The sequence below is a fragment of the Xiphophorus couchianus genome, chromosome 12 (genome assembly GCF_001444195.1).
Source record: "Xiphophorus couchianus chromosome 12, X_couchianus-1.0, whole genome shotgun sequence".
NCBI lineage: Eukaryota > Metazoa > Chordata > Actinopteri > Cyprinodontiformes > Poeciliidae > Xiphophorus > Xiphophorus couchianus.
Genome location: NC_040239.1, coordinates 20987169 through 21011743, shown reverse-complemented (window position 1 = coordinate 21011743; position 24575 = coordinate 20987169). Strand labels below are relative to the sequence as shown.

Sequence of the window (24575 nt, the reverse complement as noted above, 5' to 3'; positions counted from 1 at the left end):
GCAGAGGTTACTTCGCGCTTAAAATTAGTGGTATGCAAAGAGGCTTCACATGTTAATTAGTTGAATCTAGTGGGGGTAGAAGTTACAGCCTGAGAAGGAATCATTAACATCCTCATCCACTATGTTAGTTCTCAATTCTATATAAATTTCAGTTAATTTACTTTATTGCTCTACCTAATCATTTATGTATTTATCTATTAATTTGCCAATACATCATTTCCACAATCCCCTGAGATCACAATGTAATTTTATTGATGTATTCCATCCTGTAATAGAACCCATAAGTTATTTTCAATTTGTTCAGATGTTTTTATTTTATCCAGATTCTATCTTTCAATAACCTTCCAATCTTTACACTGCAGGTCACACTAACTGCTGTTATTGCCTAATTTTAATAATTTAGTCCAGTTTAACACATAGGGTGTTCTAAAAACTGGAGATTGTTACACCACGAGACAGCACTAAAAAATACTCTGTAGAGTAATTTCTACTTCAACTTGGTGTCCCAAGTGAGAAATTCTTGCCTATGGCATCTGCTGACAGAGGCGCTGTTTACCTTCTCGTGGTATTTAAATGAGACAAAATACCAAGTGGTATCCTATCTGCAGACACACACTTTCACACCAACATGTATTACAACACAAACGAGGACATACAACACATCTGGCCAGTTTCATAGTCAGTCAAAATGTCAGTCAGTCCCTATTATTTTATCAAATTGCAGTCTAATTTTAAATTGTAGTGAAGCTTCAGGAATTTACCAATGTTTTGTCAACATGTTTCAAGATTTAATTTAATTAATTTCAACTCTAGTTGTCAGGAACCTGTATTAAATATCGTGCACGTTCACAAAGAGACATGTCAAAATTGTTCAGCAATCAGTCATTTCCCGCTATCTGGTACCAGTATTACACTCAACCCTTAATTTAAAACCAAAACACCACGTGTTTTCTGTACTTCACTTTTCAAAACACCACGCAGCAAAATCAATGCGAATTCACACAAACAGCGCTATTCACACCACTTAACACTCCGCTTAAACACACAGCCAGCCCGAACTCGCACCCGCACACACACGGCCACACAGATACACACGCAGACACACGCAGAGCGTCGTGGCGGCAAGAAGCACAGATCGCCACACAGAGAAACACATAGACACACAACACAGTTTTTGAGAAAAACAGGGGGGGGATAAAATAGAAAATATAAACCCGGCGCCGGTTACAAAAATATAAGATGCATCTTTGTACCCGGGTGCACTCTCAGTCCTTAATCTACCACAGAAGGGTGATACAACCCGCTTTTAGTCCTTAATCTACCACAGAAGGGTGATACAACCCGCTTTTAGTCCTTAATCTACCACAGAAGGGTGATACAACCCAGACACAAACTTTCCCAATTTTTTCGAAGGGACAGAATTAAGCCTTCAGGAAAAATTCACTTAAAACCTAGCCTTATAACAGCGGTAACGTTAATCCGACTGCTTGGACCTGCCACGGTCCTCTGTTCCCGTGTCTATTCAAATCTATTAACAACAAAGTCTTTTAGAAGTACCTTCATACATCTGCAGTTTTCCATCCCTGTAGTCACACACCAAAACAGTCAGCACCGATCGCCCACGTGTCGTAGACACGGAAACAAATCAAAGAGTCTTACCCGACTGTAGCGTCTGAGCCGAACCGGGCCAGCGCGTGACAGAGCCGCCTGCTCAGAATCCGCAACCGGACGAGCCCCCAAATTATTGAGGAAGAAGATCATTTAATGCTAGCTTTGGACAAAAAGTTTTGGCTCTTTCCTCTTTTTTCTCCCGAGTCCTTGGCGAGTGGCGGCGTCCTGCTAAAACGAAACTAACACAGCGTGTTGACGTCACAGATCACAGAGTTTAATTCATCAACAAAGCAGCAGAGATACAGAGATATGCATTAACTCATAAAAATAAAATAAAGACACACCAGGGGAAGACAAACGAACACAGAACACATAGACAGACAACGGCGCCCAACGTGGAGAGGAAAAAATGGAAAAACTCTCTCCGCGTGCTCCGTGTAGTAATCTTATATCAAAGAGGAGTTTCCGTATTTTAATATATGCAAAGAAGGCGTTCCGTTGTTCAACCAATCAGAGACCTGTTTTCGGCCCCAAAGAAACCCCGGACACTCCTCTATACAGCTCAGAGGTCTGGTTCTTATCTCAGTATTGGCCACTTCGTGCTCATCTCTGTCTGGCACGGGGAGAGGCGCCAAGAAGTCTCTTGCCCCCTATCGGAATGTAAATTTATTACTCTGTCTTCAGCGGGGGAGGAAAAAGCCCTGCTTGTTTAAATGTCTGCTATTGTTAGCTCTCCCATGCTCAACAGAAAACTGTTCCAATAAAAGTGTTAGCTATACCTTTACACATGTTGTAAGTATTTTAGCACTTAAATAATCATTTTCCTTTACACTAATCACAAATATATATTCATCCTCCATAAAGAGTGCAGGTCTTAAACGTTTTGCCAGGGATGATGAGCTGCTGTCTTTATCCATGTAGAGACTGAAGTAATTTCATGGCAAGAAAAGAGAAATAGAAGGTGAAAACCAAGGTGAAAATGAAAAGAGAGAAAGAGAACAGCTAATTTAAATAGAAAAACAGCACTGAAATGATGCACAGCAAATAAGACATGTATATATGAGATAACCAAGACAAAAAAAAAAGAAGAAACAATAGGAGGCAGGATGAGCCGGGGAGGTGGATGTTCAGTGAAGTGGGAGGGAGTTCAGAAGGGGAGGAAACAAGGATACAGTTTAGAACGGAAAGAAATGGAAGCAGTGTGTTTATGGAGGAATGTGACAGTGTTCAGTGTATGGAAGGTGGGCCGCTCTGATTGTGACATATCAACTGCTGTAACAGAGTGACGAGATGACCGAGAGAAAACATCAGCAATAAAGGCAGATATCTCTTTCTTTTTTCATATTAGCTCTCCAAGTCCGCATCCAGCTAATGGGTGTTTGTCCAGAGTGGCAGCAGCACTGATCGCTACTGTGAGGGCACACAGATCATAATGGAGGTAAGTCAGTTCTTTGGGGACTTGAAGGTATGGTTGATTGACTGGATTTAAAATGGAATAAATCATTACAGAGTCTGTTTGTTTACAGCTTGTTAGTTGCTCAAAGTTTTCTAACATTAGAGCCCTCCTAGCTCTTTGCTGCTTTCAGTGTACAAATTGTCAGTATTGCTCCTTTTCACTTTTAGCTGAACTTTAAGCTTCTTATATTATCAAGGACCAATATGGAGGTTAGTGAAAATGCCTCATTATTTACAGAAACCTCAGATGTTTCAACCATGAATTAGATTTTAACACATTATCCTGCTGTTAAATACTCCTGCTTGCTGTGGAGCATTAAATCACAACAAAAGGACGAAAAACTACAGCAATGCCGTACCTGTGTTCAGCAAGGAATACGTTCAGACACGTAGGGATTGTGAATTGCTCCACATTGTGCTGGTGACAAAGAGTGTGGGTAAGTAAAACCCACTTGTTTAGACTTGTCCTTCTTCGGTCTGGTCTGTAATATTATGGAGAGTGAACCACAGGGAAGGGACAGAATCACAAGCATACAGAGGTAGACATGTTTTTTCTTGGAATTTAACTGTAGAGTTCAGGAATATATGATGTACTTTATTTCCAAAATGGTCTATCCCTCATTTCTACACATGATTTTAGCTTTTAGCTTCATTAATGTAGAAAATGACAATCAGTGTAAGCTGTAATGACCTGCTAAGGAAGACCTAAAATAACTGTCCCAGATAACCAAACATAGCATCATCCTCTCATGATTGAAGGCTCGGTCAGGGAAGTGCAGCATCCCCTGATCTCTCTGAGGCTAACCGTAATTTGATATAAACGTTTTCTGCTAGGATTTGCACACTCTATGAACTCAAACACCAGTTTCTCGCGTCAGGTAGAAGACTCCAAAATGCTAAACTAACTTGCAGAGTTTTTGTGCAGTTTACAATTTGCATCACGAAGGTCCTTTAGGCTTTGATTTTAGAGCTGAGCACAGGTATCGTCTGCAGTACATACTTCCAGCTGCTTTCGGAATGATACAGACTGAAAGTGAGCACATTGTACTCCCATATTACACCACCTACACACACACACACACGCATATGGACACACACCAACACAGCTTAGGAGGAAGGGAGGATGGCTGAGCTAAAGAATGACAACCTTATCAGAGTCAGCAGCTTGCAGGTCAGAGGGTCCCAGTGCCAGAAAAATCATTATTACTTCTTTTTCACCACATTATGAATATCACCATTCTGGGACACAACAGCAGAGGTGTGACCAAGTCACTGTGTTGCAAGTCTCAAGTAAGTCTCAAGTCTTTGTCCTCAAGTCAGAGTCAAGTCTCAAGTAAAGACAGGCAAAAGTCGAGTCAATTCTCAAGTCAGGAACCTTTAATTTCAAGTCATTTCGAGTCGTTTTTATTTTATTTTATTTTTATAATTTGCAATTATACAAAAAATTCAAATAATAGACCATTTGTTCGTTTTAAAATATGTATTTATCTCAAATGATAGAACATGTGTAGCTGAACACAAAGTATAAAAAACATCTTTAAATTGGACCACTTTATTGCCCAGTTCTGTTAAACTTGATATTCAATAAAAAAAGAGGAAAATGCTGACATTTCCACAGCACAATACAAAGAACCATAACAGCAGTTTTTTCCTCTTTTCTCTAACCTGTCAAAACAATATATTGTCAATATAATTTCCCAACGTAGATGTCTTCAAATACACCAACCATCCTTAGATGATACTAGACCCGGCTCATCATCATGATGGGACAGAGAGACTCTGTTCCCTGTGTTCAGGTCCAGAATCTGCTTCCTGTTCCGGAGCCCCGCTCACTATCCACCGGCTTCCTGAGCTAACACGGTGCACATTATTTGTGGAGGCATTTGAAGGACCGGATTTATGGTAAATAATCACCAATTTAACCCGGAGTACACATGCTAACACGAAGTTAGCTAAAGTCAACTATCTTACAGCAAAAGAAAAGCGCCACCTACCGATCTTTGTGAAGCTTCAAATGCCGGACAAAGTTGGACGTCGTGGCATCTCCATCCGATATTCTCTTCTTGCATGTTTTACAAGTTGCAGTTCGTTTTTTAGTCGAAAGTTCATAACCTACGTAGCCAAAAGAAATTACTCGCGGAAGCATATTCGAGCGGTTATTTCTATTTCGTTCCCTGAGCTCTGTAGCTTAGCCGCGTTTTTTTAAACGTCCAAATCCTGTTAATTTGATTGGTTGTGCTGCAGCTACGTACACATACATACATAAGGAGAGAGGAAAACCATAGTGACGGTCTGCGCATATTGATACGGAATGAGTGACATTAATTAATGACGCCACTTTATAAATAATGTGTTTTAAATTTTAAGACTTTGAGTAAAAAATATCAAGTCTTTTCAAGTAAACAGCTTCAAGTCGAGTCAAGTCCCAAGTCAATGGCATGAAAGTCAAAGTCAAGTCCGAGTCTTTGAGCATTTTTTCAAGTCAAGTCTCAAGTCGTGATTTTAACGACTCGAGTCTGACTCGAGTCCAAGTCATGTGACTCGAGTCCCCACCTCTGCTTAACAGTATTTAATGAAGTAAATTTGAATAAGTAGGTAGAGGTCTTTGTGATTGTCAGATAAATGCCAACATACAAAAGTTTACAGATTACAAAAAAAACTTAATTTACTTGTGATTGGGAAAAAAATTTAAATGAAAACTTATTATTGAGTTATTATAAGTATAACTGGCTGCAGCGCAAGACTGATAAGAAAAACTTTGAGTTTAAATAAAACCGTGTAAATTTGAAAGCATTTAATTTGGTTGGATTGAAGTCATTCATTATTTTGTTAAAATGATTAGCTTAATAGTTAGTGTTTAGACATGGGGTTTCGCGCTGAAAGCATGGCTGCAACATTTTTCCACACATGCACAGGCAGCTAATTTTGCTCATCTAGTTTGTCCTAACATGTACAAAATAAACAAACTGTGAGAATTAGAACAATGCATTCATCAACAAACACCCCATGGTTAAGAAGCTCAGCTCTCTCTAACTGTAGCATGATCATTGCAGCTAAACTAGTGAAGGCATCAAATATTTCTGAAAATTTAATCAAGTTATTAAATCTATTATGGCTTGTAATCCATTTCCTTGACAACAACAACTCAGGTTGGTTGTTCATTAAAATCAACTTGGGCGGGATTGAGAAGTTAGGCTTGCTAGCAAGTATTTAGCACTGTTGCTAAACTCGCTTAAGCTGGATGCTAACTTAAATTTGTGCACCATCACAAAACTTTTTACAGGTGCAACATTTTGAACTTTTAGTAGTACAAACCTTAACATATTCATGTGTGATAGTTCGTATCACACACATACTCAGAGATTGCATAAAGCTATGAAATGTGGACATAGTCCTTTTTATTTCACAGAAGTAATGGAAAACTGTATATATTCATGGTTAATGCATGAAGAATACTCCAGAATGTCTAAAAATAAGGCTTCTTGGTACACTGCTCCTGCAGCAACTTTTTTCTGATGGAAGAAACGCTCAACAAGTAAATATTTTATGACAGCAGGGCTGACCTTGAACTGCTGAAGCAAACCAGAGAAATACATCTATTCATAACCATTTAGGACATCTAGTGCATTGTACAACTAACTGTAAATTACCCTCAGGAGGCCTGATGTAATAATACATTTTGTAGCGGCAGATGCATTACTTCAAAACTTTAAAACCATTCAGATTTTTTTTTTACTTCAGGACTTCCTGTACTTCTCTGCATTCCTTCCCATTCTTGCAGGGCTAAATGCTCTCATTTAGGCTCTATTAAAATGCATTTTCAGCTTTATCCTAACTGACAAGGTTATGCAAATATATGCACTTTAGAAGCTCTACTTCGTCAGCCACACAAATCTGGCCGGTGATTCACAGAACCTCCTTATCTATTAACACCCGAGGAGGTCGATCGTTTAGACGACCTAATGTCTCATCTGGATGCACATAACGGTGTTTGAATGCAATCTAATTTCAACAGGAGGGTCCTTCACTGAAAGCTGGCCCCTTATCAAAGATTCAGTTATACGCCTGCAGCAGAACACGCTGAGATCAAAATAATGAGTTATAAATGTTTGCTCGCTGGCTTAGGATTGAGTCTTTCTGCGCACCCTGAACAGAGGAAACATTGACTGTATGCTGGGCAGCAGTTATCAATATATAATACAAGTTTAGCCGCACAGAATACAAATGTCTCTCACCCTCCCCGTCTCTCCATCTCTGTCTGTTACTCTTTCTGCCCGTGCTCCTCACTCTGTGCCTGGTACTCCATCTCCTTCACTCTGGGGGCACTAATGAGGGTCTGGTATTCTGCACTTCACCACTGAAGCCCCATTCATGCTCAATCTCCTTTACAATGCTCTAAAAGGATTACCCAATTAGCTGATATTGGATGCCATTGTGTGTCTGTGTGTGTGCATGCGCAGGCACATGTGTAGGGGAGTGTGAAGTTGGTCGCCAGATAGACATGTTATCTGTGAAAGTGAAAGATAGATGACTGTCCCTAACCCACACTTCATTCTTAGTTGATTTTCTGCTGGAGGCCATATTACTCATCCACGCATCAGTTCTGTGCGAGAGAGCGCCAGAAACAGAAAGAGAGAGACAGAGAGAGAGAAACAAAAAAAGAGACGGACAGTCAGACCTTGACAGTCTATTGAGAATGACAGAAAAAGAGAGTATTGGCTCTCAATAATTCAACCTAGCAACCCTTCAGTCTCCAACGTTGTATCCTTTCTGTTGTCAAACATGAGCTGCTTCCTGTTCTTCTAATTTTAAGTTTTTAAATTGAGTTTGTGCTGTCGTGCCTTTGGGGGCAGGTTCTGCAGTACCTGTAAATCATTAGTTAGTTTGTGTGAACAACAGATTGATTGTAGTTATCTAATGTGTTACATCACAATAGGAAAAGCATGTGCAGCATTTTGTTTGCGACTGTACAGTATAGTAGTCTAATATTAGTAGAACACTGTTGCAATTATTAAGCTATTCAGATATTTGGTCATTAAATATTTGATTTATTTTTTTTATTCATTCAATATGTAAAAAAAAAATTATGTTTTATTCTTCCTCCCAGGAAACTAAAATTAACACATTTTGAAAGAAGAGTAAATAACATAACTTGAAAATCAATCAACTTTAAATAGTTTTTTTTTTAAAGTGAAAGGCAGTTCTGGGGTTGCTAAAGGGAGATGGCTGTCGCAAAGGTCAAATCTGAAATTCAAGAATGATAAAGAAACTGACATTTTTAAGCCTTTTTCTATGTGATATGGATCCAATTTTTTTCCCCAACAGAAGGTTTTGTGTGGAGGAAGTTGAATGGTCAGCGCAGAACCTAGACTTCAACCTATGGGAGGCTTTTTGGATGAATTAAAGCAGTTAGACTGCAAGCAAGACCTTCTCATCCAACATCAATGTCTGATCTCGCAAATGCTCCTTTCAAAGAAATATAAAAAATGACCATGACACTTCTAACTTTTGTAGAAGAGTTTAATCCCATACCTTTATCAGCACCTTTATCCACACTATTCAACAAACTCCTGTCTTGCTCCAGGTGATAATGTTATCATGTGGCACAGTTTAATAAAGTGGGAGGCTAATGCTAATTTAATCATTAATACCTTTCATTGTGTTTTATTGTGTGGAATTAACTAGGGAAAAAAACAGTTCCCCTGCCCTCATAAACTTCACAGACAGACAGGAGACCAACTAGACGGGAAGACTTCAACCACTTAAGATTGTCTTGATTGGGAACCTGATCCAATACTTGTCCTTGACTGAACCAGCATGGGCCAGTTTTCAGAATGATGCAAAACAGGTTTTCATTCTGAACTGTTCAGTAAAGATATTTCCATAAAATGAATATTAAATTAAATAGTCAAAATATTTTAGTTTAACTGCAAAACCTTATGTAGATTAAGCCTTTGGACTTTAATTCAAAACGACTGTTGCACGAAGTTCAAGACATGCTTGAGACTGCAGACATGCACAAAGAACAATAAACTGAGATTGACCTAAAAAAACAGACATTGAACTAGATAGATTATACATGCATCTGTTAAAAATTACCATACAGACAGTGTGAATTAAAGCAATGCCATCTGGCATAGCGGTGGTGTACAGAGGTACAGTGACAACAGGTTTTTATGGTCATTGTTAGACAGGTATAAATCCACAAACTTTCTAACACACTATTGCCTATTATTGTCTGTGTTAATCGATTGGCCATGCTGCATGAAAGTGTGTGTCTTCCATTGGCTAGCAGAGGGTCTTTTGTCAGCTATTCTATTGGAGGTGTTTGAGGGGGGGCTCAGGACTTTGTGTCAGGCAGATCAGCTGCGGCTCGAAAAGCAAGGTCGACACCCCCGCCCATGCTGCCCCCAACACACACAATTTCATGCACACAATCACATATATATTCAGTGAGCACAAATATCTTTTGTCCAGACAAAGACAGACCTGGAGCCAGTCAGATATGAGATTAGATATATGCAAGCGCCCACACATACACAAATACACGCATCCCCACTTCACTAGAGTTCCTGAATCAAACAATGCCCCCTGAAATCTGGTACCTCAAACCTATTGTTATCACGTAAAAAAACTGGAATCCTAGAAAATACAAAATGAAGTATATATTTGCATCAAATAGATGTGAAAACAACTACCTGCGAAAAGCAAGTGAGTGGAAGTGTTACTGTTCAAACTAACAGGCTTCAATAGGACTGATCTAGAACAAGTGCAGCCAGCTGAAAGGGTGAGTTAAGAGTACAGCTGAGAAAGACTGAAGCAGAGATACTGGAGAGTACTCAAAAAGTGGGTCAAAAGATTCTGCAAACATTTTATGAATAAAGGCCTCACGGTCGGTTTGATGTAACGTCACAGAAACTTTAGTGCAATTCACTAAGCTCAACTTAAAAGAGCGTTTTAGTGTATAGTTTAAAGGGGCAATATCATGTATTTTCCAGCACTCAGTGCCATCTTATAGCACAATCAAGTGTGTTACCTTCAGTTGTTATAAAAATGTTATATATATATACGTATATATCAAGACATTTGACTTTGCAATTTCACACCTTGAGCCAGGAGCTTCCCTTTAAGAGAGAAGCTCTTTCCGTCAGTACTTCAGCACATCTTCACAACAGTGTTCCGCCATTAAGCCTTTAACAGCCTTCTTACCCGAGTTGCACTGAGAAGTACTTCATATGATGAGCTCAGCGGATGCACAGTTCCACCAGGTGCGTTTAGACATCCCCGAATGGTTGATATGGGAGATTTTAGGATTTCTCAAAATCCTATGGTCCATGGTTCATGTATGAAATAATCAAAACTATGGGTATGTTTTTGATAAGGAAATAACTATAAAATGATGCAAAGCTAAAAAAGTTGATTTTACATAATTATCCAAAAATCTTTTAAATACACATGTATTTTGGCTGAATTATCTGAGTTACAAAAGTGGAGGGTGGTTTTCTTTTTTTCCATTGGGGTGCTGTACATTCTATATTTTACTGTTTTGATTAGGTTATACTTTTGTTCTACCAAGAGTTTGGTCTGTGTTGAACTTGTGGAGACACAAAAAAGTGTCTAAAAACCATGAGTTCTAAAGGCTTGAGTTAATAAGTCTGGAACAGTAGTAATTTTTAGTAGTAGTGATTTATTTAACATTCAAATATGGTCCTGCTGTTTGGGGAGAGAATGCATCAAATACCGCACAAGGGCTTACACAAAGACAGCACACTTCAGCAGACAAAGAGCGAAAAGATAGAGGGCAAGCGCCTTTTTTTTCTCCTTCAGATGAACTGTTTGTTCAGGGTGGGTGCAGGGCAGCAAGTGGGATGGATGGGTGGAAGGAGGGAGGGACTAACAGGATGAGGGAGAGGGAAGGATGAATGGTTATTACACAGTTAGTCGATGCACTAACAGGGGAGTATGCAGAGAGAAGGTGGGGGGCAGGGGTTGCATTGAGGGTGTAAAAGATCCTTTGTGAAAGCTGGGAGTTAATCACTTGAGCGGCACACGCCGGTTCTATGGGAGCACATGTTATACACCAGCTCCCCAGGGAGGAGTAGGGAGGAGTTTCTCTCACACACACTCGTTTTGGTGCACACAGATACACAACTGAATTTCCATATCAGTTATAATGCAAAACTCGGCACAAGCTGACTAGACAAGCTGGAAGACCCACCCCCTTTTATCTGGACGGTTAGCAGACCCTCCTGGCCGGGGTGGTAGTGTTTGTATTTGCACCTCGTCCATTCATACATACACACATGCCTGGCTGCTTGTTTCCTTCAGGACTGGATGGATGACTCTGTAGGGGCTTGGCAAGAGATGGGTGCTTAGTTTGGCCTGGCAGTAAGTAAAATCTATTGTTTCATTACACCGGTCCATTTTCAGGGCGGTTGCTGATATCTGAGAGTGATAGTGGGGTTTGTGGATTTAGTGGCAGACAGGCTCAGTAAGACATAGGTCAGAAACTGTTTACCAGAGTGACAGGGAAGACTGCTTTCCAGTATATTTGTGCAGGTCATAATTTTAACTATCTACAGTGACTGAGCATGTTCTTTTTATTTTTATTTCTTCTAGAATATATTGACATTTTCTGTACTTTTCTGTACTCCACTGAATTTTTAATAGTTTCTACTACACAGTCTTACTGATGGTGCTGTGATTCTCCTCATCATGACACGTGAGGTTTGTCTTTACATCTTTCACCTCTTCTTGTTTCGTGGTGATAAAAGTCTTCATCAGCTCTCTTTGTGCCTTTGTTCAAGACTTTCCTTCTCACACGGTGCTCAGGAAAGTGGACAGTGAAAGCTGCTAGGTTGCAACCCCGTGTCAAATAAAGTGTACACAAATATGTTCCATGCTTTGTTGTTGTGGCTATTATAAAATACTTAAAGCCAGAGGACCAGGTGGTTCAAAGAGCAGAGATCAGGCAGCGAGAAGCCCTTTGCCACGAGAACTCGCCCACAGAGCTGACTTCTCCCCTGTGGGTTAGAGATCATGATAGTAACATCTGTGATCTGTTTGCTTTGCAAAAGGAGGTGGAGAGAGTGAGACAGCATGAATAGTAATTATGGTAATTCAATGGATAAATGTGATGGTAAATTAAGCAAAAATACAGACACAGATTTGGTTAGTTTGGTTAGGGTTAGTTTGAATGAGTTATATTTTCAGGTTTGATAATTATGCCTTAAAACTACATTAAAAGTACATTTCCATATAATGTATACATATAGAGCAATCTTTTTAAAGAAATTTACCAACATCTCATCAATGTATATTGATATAAGTAACAAAATATATATACATATATGATGTTTTGTCCTTGCCAGAAGTCATTCAGAGGGCATCTACAGCCAAGTATTGAGTTGGTGGTGCCTAGCTTAGTGGCCAGTTTGTTTTCAGGAAGGTCATCCAAAAGGTTATTTGTCAAATTCTACAGCATCAGCTTGAATCTAGGTACACAAATCTAGGCAAAACGCCAATGTGGACTATTTTCAGCCGGTTTGTTATGCAAATACGAGCACATCTGTTTCCTCATCAAATGCTTAGCATTAAATAGCAGCAAATACTATGAATAAAAAAAAACCTGAAGAGAAAAGTAGAGCTTTGGTCAATAAGGAAGAAAATCTTCCATTGACAGGTCTGGTACACCTTACAGTCATCTTGTTTAACTGTAATCTTTAGCCTCTATATTTGAACGTTTTTAATCTAGATGTTTTTTGATTACGTAAACATTATTAGAGAAATATTTTTGGTGTTCTTTTAAGACAGTGCTGCTCTGACATTAACATTTACTTATTATTGGTGTTAATGTTATTGTATTTAAGAAATTTTAATGATTTAATTGCTGTATTCCTGTTCTTTGGAAGACTGACTGTACACAACACAATTTCAATGAACGGCAGAATTGGTTTGTTTTCTGCCATGAAGTCTTTAAAATTTTAAGAGGGTTCAATAGGGCTTTATGGGGTCAGAGCCTCCCAGAAGCTTAATGTTAGCCAGGTCCATGATGTTACCACCGCACTGAGTGTCACCTTGATTCCTCAAAAGATTTTTATTGTTATTGTGACTAAGGAGGTGAATCTTTGTCTCATTTGATCATAGAAAATCTTTCCAGAAATTATTTGGCCTGTCCTTGTGGATAATTGCAAATTTTGAGTCTGGTGTTGACATTGGAGATTTCTTCATCAGCACCCTCTAAGCCAAGAGTCTTCAAGTGTAGCCCATATGAGCTAAGAGTGAAACAACTTTGAAATGCAGTCTTGGTTCAACACAAGTGAGATTAACAGGCTGGATTCCTCCCTGAGAAAGTCATCAAGTTCTGTAGAGGCCAGATAATCAACCATTTATTTGAATCAAGTGTATTGGACTGGGGCTGAATCTAAATGTTGCAGGCAGTGGCTCTCAATTACTGGAATTGGAGACCTCTACTCTAAACCATCGCTGATGTTAAACTCTGTCCACTGTGAATAATGACAGTGATGTTCTAATCTACAATCTTCTAGCTTCTAGTTTCATTGTTTGATGTTTTTAATATAGATGTTTTTGATTGGATGTTTGTTGTTCTTGGACATCTAAATCAAAATAATCTTATCTGAAGAGGGCAGTTTTGGTCAGATGGTGGAAACTTGGCTACAGTTGGTTGCAGGAAAATGATCCCACACAGGCATTAAAACAGTTTCAGAAATGGACATACAGGGTAATGCTAACCTTCTGGAATAGCTTCCAAAATGCAACATTTTGGAAAATGTATGAATCACCTTTAAAAGCTTGGTTCATCTGACTCAGCCAGCTAATTTAAATGGGCTCTACCCACTCTGATAAAAAGAGTGGGCAAATATATCAGCCAGAACAATGCCAGGACCTCGTTGATGGCTACAAATAGTGATTGAAGTGTAACTATAAAGTTTTTATATCCCAGAGTATATAATATGTGCTCACCTGTGCAAAACTGTAACTCTATCTTTTGAAACAATCAAGATTAAAAATGCGCCTAAACTCAAAGAATGAGCCAGTTTAGTATCTGGACAAAGTAGATCCAACAGATAACTTCACAAGGAACAACTTTTATATTGTTATGCACAACCTGTCACAAGTACCACATAATTCCTTCCAATAAATCTGTAGAAAAATATGTCAAAGATATCAAACCAAAATCTTTCCCAGAGTGGATTATTAACTAAAGGATGACCTGTTTCGGGGTGTGCTGTGGTGGCACAGGGGGTTAGCACGCCCCACGTTTGGAGGCCTTAGTCCTCGACGCGGACATTGCGGGTTCGACTCCCGGTTCTGACGACCTTTCCGCATGTCTTTCTTCCCCCCTCTCCTTACCCTCCTTCCTGTCTGCCTACTGTAGCAAAAATACGAGCCACTAGCGCCGCAAAAACTCTTCGGAGAAAGAAATGGAAAAAAAAAAAAAAGGAGAGATCTGTTTCAGATCTGACAGATTTTTTTTCCAACTGCTTCTTAAAGACATGATTTTCAGACTTTTATGTGCAGTAGGTAGTTTGTTAGCTCTGATAACTAATGTTTTGTACAAATTTATTGCCTTTCAAGCCCAGATTGAATTGTACAGAACATTTATGAAAAAAACAGCCAAAGAAAAACCTTCAAACACCTTCCATAAACCTAGAAAAAATAAAGAATACTATTATTTTCATTTTGTTTGAAATTGTTCTTAAGCATGTAACAAAACATAGACATATTATATCTTGATTGTTTTTTGTCCTGTTTGTTTTTTTGTTTCACAGATGAGGCCAATGTCAGAAATTTCCTGGTGTCATGAGACGTGTCACCCATACAGTCCTTTGTAAGTTTTCCATCTGGACCTGTCAACACCTGTGCTTGCAGGACCATGGGTAGCGTCAGCAGCCTTGTTGCTGGAAACAGTCTGAACAACAAGCACTGCAAGGCTTCTGACTATCGGTTAAAAGAGGGGATAAATACTCACAGGAAGAGTGGTGGGTGCAATCTTGATGGCTTACTGAAGTGTGGCTTTGCTCAGAGTTCCTCTTCCACCACTCATCACTCCAGAGGCCTCTCTCACTCTAGGTCAGGAAGAAGTGAAGACTTCTTTTACATTAAGGTAAGATACTGTAAGTATGAATGAGAATTCCTTGTACGGTATGTGCAGAAATATAAGTTTTAGGGAAAATGTTTTTGCGTGACTTAAGGTGAACCATAAATCGAGGTCTACGCACCACAAAGAGAGATCATTGGAAGACGTTGCGAGTAGAGACAAAGACTCTGATGGACGATCACAACCAAAACTGCTGTTCATGCCAGGAAAAATTTTAGAAAGGGTGAGTTTGAAATTATCATGCATGTTCATTGATTAAAAAAAAAAACATACTTTACCTGAACTTTTACATTCCAATCTGTGAAGCATTCAATGATTCTCAGTCACAACTAAAGAAACCAGCATAGCTAGCAAAATGTTCTCTACCACCTTGAAAGGTTTATACTTGAAAACCAATCAGCAAAACCTTATGTTTAATGAGGCTGCAGATGCTATGCACACATGCAAAAGCAAAACTCTTATCTTGCAGTTTCAAAACTCTCACGGCAGTGACCCCCAAAGAGACTGCAAAGGACACTCTAGCTCCCAGGCCTCTGGTAGGGGCGCTGAGCTTAAGATGAACAGCCACCAACCCACCTGGGGGAATGAGAGTGTGTGTGTAGGGTGGGGAGCCAGAGATTGGGAGGGGTGGTAGTGGAAGGATAATTGTAATTATATATACATGTGTGAGTATATAGGTCACTGCTCCCTATACACACCTGGACATTACCATCATCACATTCTTAATGCAAAGGCTTTAAGGCCGCGTGAATTGTTGATAGTTGTGTTGGTGCAGAAAAGGATGATTCCCAAACAGTTCCCACATAATCAGGAGCATAAAACTGTCCAAACGTTCTCAGCGTACAACACCATCAAGAGTTTATTTCACTAAAACTCAGGGCCAAGCAGAACCACTGGAAAACAATCAAAATCACAATCCTTTGTCCACCAAACTTTATAGTTGGCAAAATGCAGTCCAAAATATATTGACAAGCCTCATCTATTGGATTGCAAGACCAGGAAACACGATTTATCAATACGTAGATCAGGTCTCTACAGTACAGTACAGAGCCTCCATGCTTTTTACTAATGCATCCAACACTTTGCATTGCATTTAAGTTTTGACTCTGAAGACAAGTGGTGACTTCTGTACACCGTGCAGTGCTGCACCCCACTCTGTAATTTTTTTCCATGCTGTACTTGGTGCTTGCTTTGTTCATGATACCACAAACATCTGACCATGGGATTCAGAGAGGAAATTTAATAAAAGGGCCTATTTCACAGATGGCATCCCATCACTGTACCATGCTTGAATTAACTGAGCTCCTGCAAGTAAGCCACTCTTTCACAGATGTATTTTGAGAACAGAGCATACATAGGTACAGACTTTTATTCACCTGTGGCTATAAAGCTGGTTGTAATACCCGAATTAAATGATTTGGATGGGTGCATGAATGGTTTTAGCAATAAAGTGGATATTGTTCATGAAGGAAACAGGTTCTGTGTCCCAGAGATGAATGTGTTTTAGTGAATGTGGGTATCACGCACAAAACCAATTTAAAAATCCTGTTGAAGACGCTCGCTAAAGTTGGTAAGAGAGTTGTTAGCCACAGTAAAACAAGTCTTGTACTGAGATGAGCTGAAAGGCCACATACTCAAAAAGAACATAAAAATCTGATCCAACTTTGCAAGTTTGCTTGGGAAGAAATACTATAATTTTTTAGAGAAACATCCTAGTCTGATAAATCTAAAATGGAAATGTTTTACAGTTTTAAACATTATATCTGGAGACAAAAAGGGTTGCTTTCAAGCCCGAGAACACCATCATAACTGTGAAATTTAGGGATTGGCAGCGTCATGTGAGAGTGTTTCACTGCCGAGGGTAATATTGTACTTCACAAAATAGATGGCTTCATGAGGAAAGAATAAGGTGAGAAAGTGTTGCTCAAGAGATCAAGCTGGAAAGCACAATGAGGTCTTTTAAATGGGCAGTGACCCCAATCATACTACAAAATTTGCCAAAGGGGTTGGATGATAACTCAGTCAGTGTTGCAGGCAGATCATTACAAAGCCTTGATCTCAGTTATAAAATGTAAGTGAACTGATATTCTCAGTTGCACCAATTCAAAATTCAAACCCTGCTACATCTGACATATCTGTATGTTACAGGTCCCGAGTGTCAGGACTGCTGTAACAGTGATGAGCACATTCTGAAGGATAATAAAATAGGAGTCAGCAATGACCACTGAAGCGCTGCCAGTAGCATCCAGATTGCGTTTTTCTTTGTTAACAAACAAACCTTTTACAGTGTACAGTAGTAATGTTTTACATAACCATTGTCTTATAAACCCGGTTTACTTTTCTCACAGGTAATAATTAACTTCACACATTTCCATCCTTCACTTAGATGAAGACAACAAGGCACAGTGTGTCAAACAGGATAAATCAACTGTTTTAAAGCTTTACTTCATTTAGCTCTATATTAACTGGCCTAAGCATTAAAATGTACATGATTTTAAATTAATACTGATCAAAAATAGAATTACTAGACTTACAAAACAAATACAGATTTTAACTTAGCATTGATCACCTTTAACCTGAACTCCCATACTTCATGAACAAAGAATAGTTTATCTACCTTTAACTTTGGCTGGACTCACTTTACTCTCATGCTCTGAGCTACTTTATGAGTCGACGTAACTTTCACTGAATATTATTCAAACAAAAGCAAAAAAAAAAAAAAACTCTTTCCACCATGTACTGACCTGATAAAACAGTAGTCAGCAATGACAACCGAAGCGCTGCCATTAGCGTCCCGGAACTCCGCCCCAAAACCAACCCGGAAGCAACGCCCCCAAAACAAAGGTTCCGCTTCGCCACTACCTGCTCCCATCCCAACCTCAGGAAACCACAATAGATGCAGGTAGATTAAAATGCCGAAATGCAAACAAAATGTAATTTGTTCATTTTTGGAAAAAAAAATAGAATAAATTCTACATAATAATATACAAAATAACGTGGTAGTATTTTTAAGTGCACCACATGTACAGGTTTAAAAGCATCCAAAGTCCCAAATATTAAAGATAGTTTAAAAAAAACTTCCTAAATAATTTTCTTTTAAGACAGTCTATGGAAAAATCTCCTTTGAATCAGCAAAAAATTATTCTGTAGCTTATAAGCCTACATGTTATATGCATTTCCCAATGCATTAATAGTAAGCTCTCAAGTTCCATTTGAGGTCTCCATATCATCATGCAGGCTGCACAGTGGCGCAGTTGGTAGCACTGTTGCCTTGCAGCAAGAAGGTCCTGGGTTCGATTCCCGGCCGGGGTCTTTCTGCATGGAGTTTGCATGTTCTCCCTGTGCATGCGTGGGTTCTCTCCGGGTACTCCGGCTTCCTCCCACAGTCCAAAAACATGACTGTTAGGTTAATTGGTCTATCTAAATTCTCCCTAGGTGTGTGTTGTGTGTGTGAATGGTTGTTTGTCCTGTATGTCTTTGTGTTGCCCTGCGACAGACTGGCGACCTGTCCAGGGTGTACCCCGCCTCCCGCCTGGAACGTAGCTGGAGATGGGCACCAGCAACCCTCCCGACCCCATTAGGGACAAGGGTGAACAGACAATGGATGGATGGATGGATGGATATCATCATGCAATACACTGACCCAGCAAATCGTTGCTATAAAAAGGACTAATTCAGTCAAATGTCAATTATTACACTCAGCTGCAGCTACCTATTATTAGCCTAATAGTTAGCATTCAGACTTAAGAACGGTACAAATCATCTGACTCGATTCCTAAAAAGCGTATTCTTAGAAGTTCCACAAGTCATGCAGTCATGTGGAGAATGAAAAAATAAACAGAAGGCCCTATAATAATTAATAAATAACAGACATTTCTCATAGCTTATCTTAGATCTTTATAATGTTTTAATCATCTAGATTAATGACCTAAGAATGCCCCGATCTTCTCAGAGAGGCACTTTCTGTGCCAGGAACACATAAGCAAAAGCATTTTCCTCAATAGGTCTTTATTCCTCAGGGGACGGACAGTACAGACGAAAGGGGATAAGAGAGAGAAAGAGAGAGATCGAGGGTTGGGGAGAATTTGACAGTTTGAAAGAAAAACCACAAAAAGGCATCGCAGCCATGAAGTCAGTGAGAAGGAATGCTGAGCTCACAAGCCTTGCCTCTTACACTTTAGCAATAGCTCATATTATTAATATCATGGAGAGGGGCTATTCATCTTCGCTCAGACAGCATATGGAGGGGAGATGTAGGCTGCAGAGGGGAGGAGAGGAGTACAGAAAGAGCAGGAGGGGAGGTATGGTGCTGTGGTACTGCTGGTGACAGCCATGTGGACTAAAGGTTCACTCCAAAAAAGGAGTTTTCACTTCTTTAGTCAATACCAAGAAATTTACTTGCAGTTATAACTGTGTGGCTCACATAAGAGTCAGCCTATAGTACAGCAGATCTCCATGCATCACTGGTTTCATTTCTGATGTGAGATGACACAATGAAAAGCAAAAAGAACATTATTTTACTCGATTGGACCCAGCTTCTGAAAATAACTCTATTAGTAGAAATTTAAAAACTCTTTAGCTTGAAGGATAAGAGCGTCATTTATCAAATCGTCTCTAACATGGCATCCTATTTGCTGTGCTGTCAGCTAAGAGGAATTCTTTTACTCTTCCAGACTCCTGCTGAGAAATTGCTCGTCCATACCACCGCCTTCAAGTCGGTGAACACAACGACAGCTTCATCCACAGAGACTGGTCACGTCCTCTGTCCCATGAGGAAAGCAAACACTCCGAATGTTGGACACAAACAAGACCCCTTAGGTTTTTGTCAGCCTTCAAGTAAAAAGTTGCCCTAAATTTAAATGACAAGAAATAATTGTGATGTAATTTCTGCCTTTCAGGAACTCTCTCTGACTCTGGGCGTAACTCAATGTCTAGCCTCCCTACCCACAGCACCAGTGGCAGTCTAAGAGCCTCCACAGGCCTTGTCAGTCAGAATGATGGGAGCTCAGCTCTGCTAAACAGCCTCTGCAAAGGACAACAACCCAATTTCCCTCCATGGGTCAATGGAAATAACACAAACCTCGAAAGCAGTTACAGGGCTTGTTTAAGCAGCAGTGTGTTGGCTTCTAAGGCTAATGAGGATGCTGGCTCCCCACTGTCTGCAGACGAACCAAGAACTCTTTCAGAAACGGCAGGTGGGATCCGGTCCCCCATAACGACAGATGAGTTGCTGATTGAGCATCTAGAACAGAGACTGCTGGAGAGGGAAAATGAACTTCAGGAGCTGCAGGTACTAAACTTAATGAAAGAAGCACCCAGCATGATCAAAATAAGCCTGTTAGCGATTCATTTCTGACTGTTTAACTTCACAACAGGTGAGTTTAGAGTTGAAGGAGGCAGAAACGTGTCATTTGTTTGAGGAGAGACAAAAGTTCTGCGCAGAGGAGATGGACGGACTGAAGCAGCGGTGCACCACACAGCTGTGTGAAGTGTCTCAGATGAATGCAAAAACCCACCAGGCTCTTCAACTGCAAGTTTGCTACCTCCAGGTCAGCTCCAACCTGACTCCTCAGCTCTGCTATTTAAGCGTCATCCTCCGTCTCATCCACAATTCTAGTTATGATGCAGGAAATGATGCATTAATTTATTTGAGAAACAAAGCACTGGGAGGTGTATATCTTGCAGGAAAATTGTTAAGTGGGAATTGTGTTTTTCTACAGAAAGAAAATGGGAAGCTTCAGGAAGATCTCTCGAAGCTGACGCGAGAGAAGGACCTCGTTGAACTCAGACTGAGGTCATATGAGAAAGAGAGCACCCAGCTCGTGCCAACACTCGAGGAAACCCAGTGGGAGGTCAGTGGCATATGTAGCCATATCAGCCGACATGGCTGTAGCCATAGGCTAGTTGCAATAACCAAGATATACCAAGATTTTAAAAAAAATATGATTGAGTAAACGTCTGTGAGGATCACAGTTTTCTCCTGGCATATGCAGCATAGAGTAACGTAGGATGGCCCCTTCCTCACCTGTTGCTGTGCACTGCTGTCGAGTAAGCTGAAATAAAGTGAATACACTTTTTTCTTGTTTACAAGACAGTGAAATTTGGTAGTTTGGGAACATTTACAGACGTAAAAACAAGGACAGACAGTGTGGAAATGAGCACCACCAGAGTCTACCCCAGCCATTAAGGTGCCCCCCACAGACTCCAAACTGTAGTGTCTGGAACCGAGAACCATATTGGTGAATGCAAAATAAATGACTGTCCTTTTGGATAAAAAAGAAAGTTTTTTTTCTCTCCTAAATATTTCCAAAGTTTACAATTCAATAAGTTGCTTTGTTCTTCTCTGTTCTACCATTTCTGACCAAACTTGTCACCTACAGCACTGTGTACAAGGTGCATCTTTTTGTGTATTGAGATGTGAAATAGCGTGGTCAAGGATCAGCAAGGTGAACAAAAAAATGGCATCAGCCACCGGTTCCAGATTCTTCTCTATGACTTTTATTTATTACTTTTGACTCTGACAACCATCCCGAGCTTCCAAGAACTCACTGTTTCTATAGCCGATTGGCAACACACCTGCACTTGTGTGACCAAGCCACAATTAAACAGGTAAAAAAACAAAAATAAAAGTATTACTCTAATTTACAAACTCATTTACATACTGAAAGGATCTGCAAAATAAACCATGTAATTCAAGATAACTCAAAAAGTTACTTTAAAGAAAAACAAACAAAGCAATACTCCAAAGAAAACCCTCTAATTGGTAGAACCCAGCAAGGTAATCAATGACATCATACAGCCATTTAAGCAGGAAATACTGTGCCGACCCCTCCCATACTCCCGCCCTGCTGCAGATCTACAGGGGACAAACAATGGTGAGTAAAAAGGAAAACAAATACCATGAATATACTTTGAGACAAAATAAACAAGTTCGACCAATAGTCCAGAAGTAATAGCTTTAACCTAAACATATAAATAGATGGAAACGGCAACATAATGCTAACACAAACAAACCCGGGATAGTAAGTGAAGCAAAGTTGCACACTAATGTTTAAATTTAAGCATTATGACCAGCTACAGAAAGTAAATGAATCAAAAATAAGAATAAGGGACAAGTGGGGAACACAAACTGAACCACTTTGAATGAATGCAATTGTTATTAAAACAAGAAATTAATCTAGAACAACTACAAGCCTATATACACTACAGCCAACTGTGCCAAAAAAGACGCTTGCTGAACGAAGGCTTGCTGTACCAATTTTGAAGGACCTGGGCAGATTAGGCACACATAGATAGTAAAATTTGATTGGACAGGATCTCATTTTTATTGTTCAATATACTGTAAAGATTACAATAATATCGAGCTACAATTGTAAAGAATATACCTTGTCACTGCTAAAATATGCTGTAGTTTAAGGAAAAGGTTTAACTATTCTCCATTGTCTTCCAAATTCAAATTTTCAAAATAGAAACCGTAACTTCCTTTTTTTTATTATCATCATCATCTCTGTTGAAATGTAGGTGTGTCAGAAGTCAGGAGAAATCTCTTTATTGAAGCAGCAACTGAGGGACTGCCAAGCGGACGTGAGCCACAAGCTAAATGAGATTGTAAGTCTCAAAGCATCACTAAAGGAAAACACAGCAAAAGTGGAGAGGCTCGAGCAACAGAACAAGGACTATGAAGACAAACTCCACTCATGCACCAGAGAGGTTGAGGTTAGTACAGTTGTTTTCTTGAAAACACAGAGGTTCACAAAATACTCTCTATTTTTAAAGTGCACTATCCTACCCTTGAATCTGACTGTAACCTGCCAAAATAGGATTTTCTTTTTTTAATTTTCATGTTGTGACACATAAATATTATCCTTACTCGTAAATTTAAGGGAACCTTTAATAGGATCAACAATTATTAGCTAACAAAAAAATGTATCTTCTATTTGTGTTTTTCTTTTTACTTAGGTGTGCCAAAATGAACTTCAGCGCAAAAAAGTTGAGGCCGATTTTCTGAGAGACAACGTTGGCAAACTGGAGCAAGACATTCAGCAAGTCAAACAGGATCTTGTTACAGCTGAAGAGCAGAAGCTGCAGGAAAGTATTGAATTCAAAAATCCAATCCAGGAGTTAGACTCCCTTGACCAGGTCCGTGGGTCAGAGAACAAGAAGTGCATTTTCACCGGATCGCTCCAAAGAGAAGTGGAGAGACTGAAGCAGGAGCTCAGAGAGGAGAAGAATGCTCAGGAGAAACTGGTCAGCAGCTTTGAGCTGGAGAGGCAGACTTGGAACCAGGAGAAAGACAGGGTGATCAAATACCAGAAGCAGCTCCAGATCAATTACCTGCAGATGCACAAGAAGAACAAAGACCTGGAGAGGATCCTGAAGGAGCTGACGGCCGAGCTGGAGAGCCGAACAGAGTTGGGCTTTGACCTCAGATACAGTGCAGGGTTACAAACTTATGAGGATGTTATTGCCACAGAGATTTGAGAGAAGCAGCCATTTGTATCTTTTCTAAAAACACAAACACAGTTTGACACTTACTTCAAACACTGACTTTTTTTTATGTAGCTTAGCTTATTTATTCAAATGTGGGTATTGTAGAATAATCAATACTACTGAAAATAGTTATTGATTATCACATTGTTCTTACTTGTTTAAAAGTAAATGATAGATTTTTTATGTTTAAATTGGATTATTTTTTTTATCATTTTGTCCAACAAGAACAATTGTGGTTTTAATTTGACGTACTAGGTCAGAGAAAGTGTTTATATGTTAATATTAATGTCTTATAGAACCATGGAGTAATCATGATCATTTTAAATATGTCCTTCCATGACAGTAAGACAACGAGATATTCTGTTATAAATTAACACTGGTTAATCTTCATCTGTCTCTCACTGTATATTTCCACCATTTTCTCTTTTAAGCAAAAAGTTAGAACTGTACCGTCTTTTCAAATAAGCACACATATCTGGAAATGCTTCCCTTTATTTCACTAATGTGCTGTAAGCAGTATTGACCTAAAATACATGTTTTAGTCACCTTTAATTAGTCATGTGTTTTCACCCTAAAAATTTAACACTCATATATGCAGAAAAACGGCACATTTAATATATTATTGTCACTCTTTAGATCTTATAAAATGTAACCTTTCTTACAGCATTTCTGTGTTTAATATATTTACCTTGCCAATAAAGATGTTTATTTGTGTAAACGATATATTTACAGCTGAAACCAGATATTTTCATAACCTGGATAAATTTCTGATTGTCTGACATCAAAAGTGAGAGAACTTCTCAGTTAGGATTATAAAAATTATTTAAAAATTATTTCGGTTTTCTAACTTGAAGAACCACAAGCAAGAAGATTTCTTCAAATTTACTTTCTTCACATT

The 24575-nt window shown here is 39.3% G+C and overlaps 1 protein-coding gene across 2 annotated transcripts; it reads left to right on the top strand.

Moving 5' to 3' along the window:
* Positions 1 to 2742: 2742 nt before the first annotated feature.
* lzts1 (leucine zipper, putative tumor suppressor 1) lies at positions 2743 to 24398 on the top strand. Of its 2 annotated transcripts, XM_028034771.1 has the most exons (11): positions 2743 to 2852; positions 2960 to 3049; positions 11395 to 11454; positions 14859 to 15193; positions 15282 to 15410; positions 19861 to 20005; positions 20086 to 20477; positions 20563 to 20736; positions 20908 to 21039; positions 22709 to 22903; positions 23147 to 24398. In XM_028034771.1, exons 4-11 carry the CDS (start codon positions 14963 to 14965, stop codon positions 23666 to 23668), a joined length of 1920 nt encoding a protein of 639 aa, XP_027890572.1. In that variant the 5' UTR covers positions 2743 to 2852; positions 2960 to 3049; positions 11395 to 11454; positions 14859 to 14962; the 3' UTR covers positions 23669 to 24398. The 2 variants fall into 2 exon arrangements, with proteins under 2 accessions (XP_027890572.1, XP_027890571.1); XM_028034770.1 differs by lacking the exon at positions 11395 to 11454.
* Positions 24399 to 24575: the final 177 nt, after the last annotated feature.